This window comes from Myotis davidii, unplaced genomic scaffold, assembly GCF_000327345.1.
Source record: "Myotis davidii unplaced genomic scaffold, ASM32734v1 scaffold46, whole genome shotgun sequence".
NCBI classification, from domain to species: Eukaryota; Metazoa; Chordata; class Mammalia; order Chiroptera; family Vespertilionidae; genus Myotis; species Myotis davidii.
This window is the reverse complement of record NW_006383006.1, coordinates 3,548,485-3,557,558: the sequence shown is the minus strand read 5'-3', so window position 1 is coordinate 3,557,558 and position 9,074 is coordinate 3,548,485. Positions and strand designations below refer to the sequence as shown.

General features: G+C 40.1%; 1 protein-coding gene across 2 annotated transcripts in view; it reads left to right on the top strand.

Annotated features, from left to right (window-relative positions):
• Positions 1-9,074, top strand: part of SNAP23 (synaptosome associated protein 23kDa) — a 45,467-nt gene that overhangs the window by 23,356 nt on the left and 13,037 nt on the right. For both annotated transcript variants that reach the window (XM_006778044.2, XM_006778045.2), the window contains exons 2-5: positions 702-805; positions 2,726-2,767; positions 3,186-3,234; positions 4,821-4,938. In XM_006778044.2, coding sequence (XP_006778107.1) covers positions 749-805; positions 2,726-2,767; positions 3,186-3,234; positions 4,821-4,938 — 266 coding nt within the window. In that variant the 5' untranslated portion in view covers positions 702-748. The remainder of the gene's footprint in view (positions 1-701; positions 806-2,725; positions 2,768-3,185; positions 3,235-4,820; positions 4,939-9,074) is intronic.

Below are 9,074 nucleotides of genomic sequence, written 5' to 3'. Positions count from 1 at the left end.
AAATGCCAGCAGCTGCCTGGCAAACTGCAAGCTCAGAGGCCGACAAGGCAGGTGGGGAACGTTGGAGTCCTCCGTCATTGAAGCAAATAAGCCTCATGTTTGCTTCCAGCTGCCTGGCTGCCGGCCGCCATCTTGGCTGGCAGTTAATTTGCATATCGCCCTGATTAGCCAGTGGGAAGGGTAGCGGATGTATGGCTAATTACCATGTTTCTCTTTTATTAGATAGGATTACCCTCTTCTTTTTAAGAATGAAAATATTTTATTTTCTCTAATGAGTAGCCTGGACTACTAGCATATTTAGAATGTGTTCTTCAGGCACATGACTTTGAATTTTGTTATATTACTGATGGAACACTGCCTAACCTAGCCTTCTTCACCTTACTGCTTTTTCATATTCAAACATTGTATAATGAACATTGTATAACCAAAAATTTATTTTAAGTCTTTAAAGCTTGTGTTCTAGTAATACCTTCCTTCTCAAAATAGAGGGACCACTTTCCTTTTAGAAACAGCACTTCACTAGTTTTAGGTTCACCTCTGGTACTAACTAGCATTTAAGCATCCATTAATCCTCTCTGTTTTAGTTTCTTCACCTGTGAGATAGACAGGCCCTTTTATCCTTTTTTCAAGGTAAATATCTTAAATTCCAAAGTCCACATTCTGGTCAAACAAATTTGTTTTTTGTATTCTTATTCTTACAGAATATCTACATTTCAGTTTCTGTGCCTATCAGGAGTTTTAATTCATCATGGATAATCTGTCATCAGAAGAAATTCAGTTGAGGGCTCACCAGGTTACTGATGAGGTAAATGTTTTACTTGGAATAAGTACAGTAGAACCTTGTTTCTTGGACTTCTCCCATCTCGAACAATTCACTTCTTAACCTGACAATCCTTTTATGCTGATACCTGTACGATAAGTCATGTATCTCCCAGGTGACAAACAAAGGAGAGAATGCGCAAATATGAGCCAATTTACCGCTGTTAAAATCTTAAGATAATGTGCCGTGAATATTTTTGTGTTGTGTTTTTTTTTGTTTTGCTTTTGTTGCTGCTTATAATTATTGTAAAATTTTCAGTTTTTACTGTACATTTACTTTCCTTTTTGTTAAATTTTCGTTTACATTTCATGTCCTTTTTGTTTTTAAAGTGTTTATTTATAGATTAAATAGTACAGTAGACATGTACTGTATATGAGAAAGGTTAAAACGGAATCACTGGGGGTCTGGAACAGATTAATTCAATTTACATTATTTCTAATGGGAAAAAATGATTTGATTTTTGAACAGCTTCCGGAACAAATTAAGTTTGTTAATTTGTAAAACCGAGGTTCCCCTATAGTTAATTTTCTTGTAGTGTTCACAGTGGAGGGATGAGAGGACTTCTTTAGAAGACCATTTTGGCCTCTTCCAAGTGCCTTTATATGAAAGAATGCATTTGCCCTACAGTGCCATTACTAGCTCCTTATTTTTCATTTTACCAAAAAACTAAATACAGTAAGTGAAAACAGTTTATATGATTATTTTTTAGGTAATTATTACCTAACAGTTACTTACATCAAATATACTGTAGACTTGAGGAATTCTGTACAGTTAATTTTAACAGAACTTTCTGATATCTGTGTAATATACTTAGGTTCCTGCTTACATTAAAATTTTATAAATCCTTGCCCTAACTGGTTTGGCTCAGTGGATGGAGCATCGACCTGCGGACTGAAGGGTCCCAGGTTCTATTCCAGTCAAGGGCATGTACCTTGGTTGCAGGCATATCCCCAGTAGGAGGAGTACAGGAGGCAGCTGATCAATGTTTCTCTCTCATCGATGTTTCTAACTCTCTATCCCTCTCCCTTCCTCTCTGTAAAAAATCAATAAAATATATTTTAAAAAAATTTTGTAAATTCCATTAACTTCACCCTTCATATTTTTTCTTAATGAGTACCTGGTAGGAAGTTTTCAACTTTTTGTTTGGTTGGTTTAATGCAGGGGTGGGAAACCTTTTTTCTGCCAAGGGCCATTTGGATATTTATAATACCATTTGTGGGCCATACAAAATTATCAACTTAAAAATTAGCCTGCTATATTTGGTCAAACATTTAATTAACTTACCCATAATGCCTTGGCAGGGCCAGACCAAATGATTTCACAGGTCTTATATGGCCTCAGGGCTGGACATTCCCCACCCCTGTTTTAAAGGAGGAATTGATGTGCTGACAACATTTTTTCTTTATTTATTTTTAATTTATCTTTATTGTTGAAAATAGTACAGATATCCCATCCCCCCACCCCTTGACCTGCTCCCACCCCCTCCCTAGGCCTTTGCTTCACTATTTAGTCTGTCCATGGGTTATGCATATGCATATAATTTCTTTGTTTAATCCCTCCCCCCTCCCTCCCTTCCCTCTGAAATACACCAGTGTGTTGTATGGTTCAATGTCTCTGGATCTATTTTGTTCATCAATTTATTTTATTCATTAGATTCCACATGTAAGTGAGATCATGTGATATTTGTTTTTCTGTGATTGGCTTATTTCACTCAGCATAATACTCTCCAGGTTCCTCCATGCCATCTCAAAGGATAAGAGATCCTTTTTTACAGCTGCATAGTGTTCTATTGTGTGTGGGGGGGTAATCTTTAAAAGTAGAGTAGCATCATGAATAAGGCCTGTGATCAGATTTTTCCTTTTTTCTACATGTTTGAGAATGATAAAATTCTTATTTTTTTCCTAGTCTCTGGAAAGTACAAGGAGAATCCTGGGTTTAGCCATTGAGGTAAGAAAGTGTTTAATTATTAAGTTAAATACAGATACTATGTAGGAGGGATCCTAATATCACAAGCTGGAATTGGTATTAAGAGTTAAGGGCATTATATCAGTAAGCTTCATTATTTGACATAAGCAGTTGAAATCATTGTCAAACCATGCACTAACGGGACTTTTCCCCCCATTGACAGTATTGGAATATGACAGGGAAGATCAATGTACCATGAGTTTGTGATTTAATTATTTGAGGGGAGGGGGGTAGTATGTTAAAGTATGTTGGTTTGGAGATATTAATTTTCTCTGGTTATACTCCTCTAAGAACTTAAGTTTCTAAATGATTCTCTCCTGTTATTTGTCAGGCCTTACAGTTTTTGTGTCTTATTTTTGCTAAGTTTTGTTGTGCTATCAGCTATTTTTCCTTCTTTTAGTCTCAGGATGCGGGAATCAAGACCATCACTATGCTGGATGAACAAGGGGGTGAGTTGAAGTTATTAGCAGAAACTTTTGATTTGACTTATGATGTCAGAAAGCCCTTTCAAATCAGCCATATATAAAATTAAGCCTTAGGGAGTGCTTTCCTTTTCTAAGATAAGAGTGTTTACTTCTTTCTTCTGATTTAAATTATATTATGTTTATTACTAACTAGAGGCCTAGTGCATGGAATTGGTGCATGAGGTGGGGGGGGGTCCCTCAGCCTGGCCTGCACCTTCTCGCAATCCAGGACTCTTTGGACATCCCTCTCGCGATCTGGGACTGCTGGTTCCTCACCTGCCTACTTGTCTGATCACCCCTAACCACTCTGCCTGCCTGCCTCATTGCCCCTAACCACTAGCCTGCCTGCCTCAGCACCCCTAACCACTCTCCTGCCTGCCTGATTGCCTTTAACAGCTCTGCCTGATCGACCCTAACTGCTTACCTGCCTGCCTGATCGCCCCTAACCACTCTGCCCTCCTGCCTGATCGCTCCTAACTGCTTGCCTACTTGCCTGATCGCCCCTAATCGCTCTTTCTGATCACCCCTAACCACTCTGCCTGCCTGCCTGATCACCCCTAACCGCTCTGCCTGCCTGCTTGATTGCCCCTAACCGCTCTGCCTGCCTGTCTGATTGCCCCTAACCACTCACCTGCCTGCCTGATCGCCCCTAACCACCTCAGCCTCTGCCCCCACCGCAGCGGCTTCGTCCGGAAGGACGTCCAGAATGATGTCCGGAAGGTCATTCGGCTATCTGGTCTAATCAGCATATTACCCTTTTATTATTATAGATTGGAGGTAGGGACAACAATGTCAAGTTGTATACCAGTCATTTGTTTGGTAGTAGGACTTATCCTGTGCATTATATACATTAGACATTGTGATATTTTTGCGTTTTCAGAAATCAAGTTCTTTTTTAAAAAAATATATTTTATTGATTTTTTTACAGAGAGGAAGGGAGAGAGATAGAGAGTTAGAAACATCGACGAGAGAGAAACATCGATCAGCTGCCTCCTGTACATCTCCCACTGGGGATGTGCCCGTAACCTAGGCATATGCCCTTGGCCGGAATCGAACCCGGGACCCTTCAGTCCGCAGGCCGACGCTCTATCCACTGAGCCAAACCGGTTTCGGCAGAAATCAAGTTCTTAAATAGGTCTAGATTCTGGAAACATCACCTAGATTCTTAAATAGGTGAGCTTGGAAACATTCCGTTTGAATTGGCCTTGAATCATCTGGTCTAGTTTTTACTAGTCTTATGACAGCCCACAGGTTTTGAACCTATTCAATGATAGAAATGCTGGAGATCTGGTCTGGCCACAGTACACTTAATTTGGTTGCAGGGGTGATCTCTAAATAAATCCTCACATGCTCTTATTATACAGATTTCTTTAGAACAGATCTATCCCTAGTAAGAGTCCAGGAGCCTCAGGATTAGTATGTGAAAGATTGCTTTAATGTTGGACAGTATGTAAAACCTCCTGGCACTAATACAGTCACTATGGTGTGTTATTGTTGGATTAAAGGTTGAAGTTTGCTGTTTTATAATAATAGTTAGCATTATGAATGTAACTTCCACAATTTATTCTTAGAACAACTAAACCGCATAGAAGAAGGCATGGATCAAATAAATAAAGACATGAAAGAGGCAGAGAAGACTTTAACAGAACTCAACAAGTGCTGTGGTCTTTGTGTCTGCCCATGTAATAGGTGAGTTGATAAACCAGGATCTTTTAAAAATAATTTAAAGTAAGAGCATCCCCTCCCTACCCCCTCCCCGAACCCGTCCCCCCATCCGCAAAGAAGGTATTGAAGTGTGACTGGGCCTAAATAAGGAAATTTTTTAGATAAACTTAAGCTATTTCTCCCTCAGGCAGATCAAGCTTTTCATGTAAATGGGCAGATTCACTGAAAACCATGGCTTAAATTTGATCAATTCTTGGATCAAGTTCCAATTTCTTTTTTAGTAATACACAAAAAGATTGGGGGATACACATCTGGATAATACAAAGTGGATGGAATTAGTGTTTTTTCCTTTCAAACAAGGAGGATTAACAAAATATATATTCTGTGGTAGTTGCATGAGGATGGCCAGGGGAGTAAAGGACTTGGGTCCTGTCTTCAAAAGACTTAACCCTATGGTTGGATGTATGAGGAAGAATAGCAAAGCGTAAAAAATATATAAATCTAGTGCTAGATGATGTGTTACCAACTAAGGCAAAGGGTACAGAATTGATAAAGGTTGATTTGTAGAACACCTTATAGGAAAGACTAGAGGCCCAGTGCACAAAATCGTGTGTGGGGGCGTCCCTCAGCCCAGCCTGCACCCTCTCGCAATCTAGGACCCCTCAGGGGGTGCCCAACTGCTCGTTTAGGCCTGATCCCACAGGGATCTCTGTGCGATCAGGCCTAAACAGGCAGTCGGACATTCCTCTCACAATCTGGGACCACTGGGTTCTAACCGCTTGCCTGCCTGATTGCCCCTAACTACATTGCATGCCTACCTCATACATTCCTCTCACAATCTGGGACCACTGGGTTCACCCCTAACTGCCTCTGCCTGCCTGCCTCATTGCCCCTAACTGCCTCTGCCTGCCTGCCTCATCGCCTCTAACTACTTGCCTGCCTGCCTGCCTGATCGGCCCTAACCACTTGCCTTCCTGCCTGATGGCTCCTAACCACTCTGCTGCCTGCCTGATCACCCCTAACTGCCTCTGCCTCAGCCTCCACCACCACAGCTTCGTTCGGCTGGAAGGTCGTTCGGCTGTCTGGCCTAATTAGCAGTAGCTCATATTTGCTTTTATTATTATAGACTAGAGGCCTGTTGCACGAAAAGATTCGTGCAATAGGCTTTCCCTTCCCCTGGCTGCCGGCACCAGTTTTCCTCCGGCACCTGGGACCCAGTTCTTCGCTCCAGCTGGAGCCGCTTTCAAGCCTTTGCTGCCCTGCCTGGCCGCCCCAAGTCGGGTTGCACACGGGATGCCCGCCGCCCCGGGTCGCAGATAGCAGGCCCGGAAGGCGGCAGGGCAGGCGGGATGGCGCTGTCCCACCCTGCCTGCAGTATGCAAATTAGCCACCATATTTGTTGGTGGTTAATTTACATATAATGCTGATTAGCCAATGAGAGGCATATCGAAGGTACGGTCAATTACCATGTTTGTCTATTATTAGATAGGATTATTATAGATAGGACTTGAATTAGGCTCTGAGTGATTAGAAGGATCTGGATGGACATGGAAGAACTGGGAGGCATTTTTTGTGGGAGATTTAATGTAAACAAACATTACAGACAAGCTTGATTTAACTGAGCTGCATGATTTATATAGATGAGAAGTGGAAAATAAGACATAAGTAGGCTGTAGAGTAACTTGAATGCCAGAGTAAGGAGTTGATGGTTTGGAGGGAATATATAACTACACACAAGAAGACTAGTTAGAAACTTTTTGTAATCTAGGCCTGTGAAGTAAGACCTTATCATTGAGATTAGAGAAAAAAATGTAAGTCAGATTCTTTTAAAATCAGCTGATTGTATATCAAACACAAGGAAGGAAAACTCAGACTCCAAAGATCGAGATTGCTAGTAAACTAGGAGATAAAAGTCTTTAAACTATTTGTATATAGTGTATGAGATTATGCTTGACAAGAAGGAATTCTTTCTTCTTGGTGACTGTATTTGAATATTTAAATTCTTTACTTATTCTAGGGTAAATCAAACTCCATGGTGTTGACAAATATTATATTATTCAGATCACACTGAGGTTTGGACTAAGTCAATTACTCATTATCTTACCTTCTGTTGGAGCTCATCTTTGTTTTAAGAAGTAATTAACAAAATAACTTTGAACTTTATCCTTAAAGGGCAGTGTCTGGAGATTGAATGGCTATCATAACTGCTGAAGAGTATTCATCTTCTAAGAGCTTCATGAGCTTTCATACTTCCATCTAGTTGTCTCAGGGTGTGGTAAACCAAGAATGGGATACAAAGGTTTACAGACTCAGCATTTTTACTCCCCAAAGGAGTTAGTATTGGAGGAACTTTTGTTATACTGTGATCATTTCTGATAAGTGCTTTCACATGATAACCTTCTCTGTGCCATTGCTACTAGAGAAAATAGAGTTAAGTTGCTTTGATTAACTTCAGTGTTGTTTTAGGCACAAGAAGTTACGATTTGACAGTGTTCTATCTATGCTTGTCCATTGGCTTCCTATTCTAAAACAAGTCTGTTGATCTCTTTAGACCTTGAATAAGTCTCCAAAATTGCATATTTTATTAACTATGACTGTCATTCAGGGTTTAATAGATTACTATAAGCAAACAAGTTAGAAATGCACAAATTTTTTTTATCCAAACGCTTAGCTATGTTTTGCAGACTTATCCTTTTCTCCTGTGTTCTGTGTACCCTCTTGGAAGAGTACAGAGGAGAAAAAAATTAATTAATTTTAGTTAGATTAGATATTAAGAGAATAGCAAGGAGGAAGAATTCCTCCCTAGAACCTACAGCAAAATCAGTTCTCAGTCAGCAGTTGAACAGATAGAGCAGTGAATCCTAAGATGGTCTAAATCAGCCGTGGGCAAACTACGGCCCGCGGGCCAGATCTGGCCCGTTTGAAATGAAAAACTAAAAAAAAAAAAAAAAAAGACCGTACCCTTTTATGTAATGATGTTTACTTTGAATTTATATTAGTTCACACAAACACTCCATCCATGCTTTTGTTCTGGCCCTCCGGTCCAGTTTAAGAACCCATTGTGGCCTTTCGTGTCAAAAAGTTTGCTCACCCCTGGTCTAATACCATAGAAAGTGGGAAATGAAACTACAGAAGTATTAATTTTATGTCTCTTTGTGTATCCCAGCCAAGCATGGGCAAGATTTTCTTGGACACTTGTGAAAGAGAGGATGGAGTATGGTCCTGAAGCAGTCTTTCACCTCTAACCTCAGCAGAACTCTTTCTCAGAGGGTCAAGAGAAGGCACTTAACAGATGGAATCAAGGGGTTACTATAATAGAACAGTTGTTACCTGAAGAGGAGAGAGTTAGAGATGTCTGATTGTAATTCCTTCCACCTATCTTTTCTTTATGTCTGAGTCCTTGGCCTCTAAGATATCTCTTGTCCTCAGTTGTATCTGCTCTCATTTCTGTCACTGTTTTGACCTCTCCAGTTTCATCTCCTGGTTTCTGTTTAGGTTTTTCATATAAACGGCCATACCATGAGCTTCTCAAAGGTCAATACAGGGTCTTAATTTTCTTTGTAAAAGGCCATTACTAATTCTGGTATTAGTAATAACAACTCGGGTCCAGTCTCTTACCTATCATTCAGAAATCTAAAAGACTCTGAAAGCCAAAGGTTTGGTTTTTTTATTTGTCTTTTTCATAATGTGGTACCACAACTCATTAATTAGGCCACAAAATGTAACCTGAACTGAAGCTATTTATACTCTTTTTTAAAAAATTAAATCTTTATTGTCCAGATTATTACAGTTGTTCCTCTTTTTTCCCCCCATAGCTCCCCTCCACCCGGTTCCCACCCCACCCTCTGCCCTTACCCCCCAGCCCACTGTCCTCATCCATAGGTATACGATTTTTGTCCAGTCTCTTCCTGCACCCCCCACACCCTCTTCCTCTGAGAATTCTCAGTCCACTCCCTTTCTATGCCCCTGATTCTATTATATTCACCAGTTTACTCTGTTCATCAGATTTTTTATTCACTTGATTTTTAGATTCACTTGTTGATAGATATGTATTTGTTGTTACTTTATTGTTCATAATTTTTATCTTTACCTTTTTCTTCTTCTTACTCTTCTTAAAGAAAACCCTTCAGCATTTCATATAATACTGGTTTGTCGGTGAT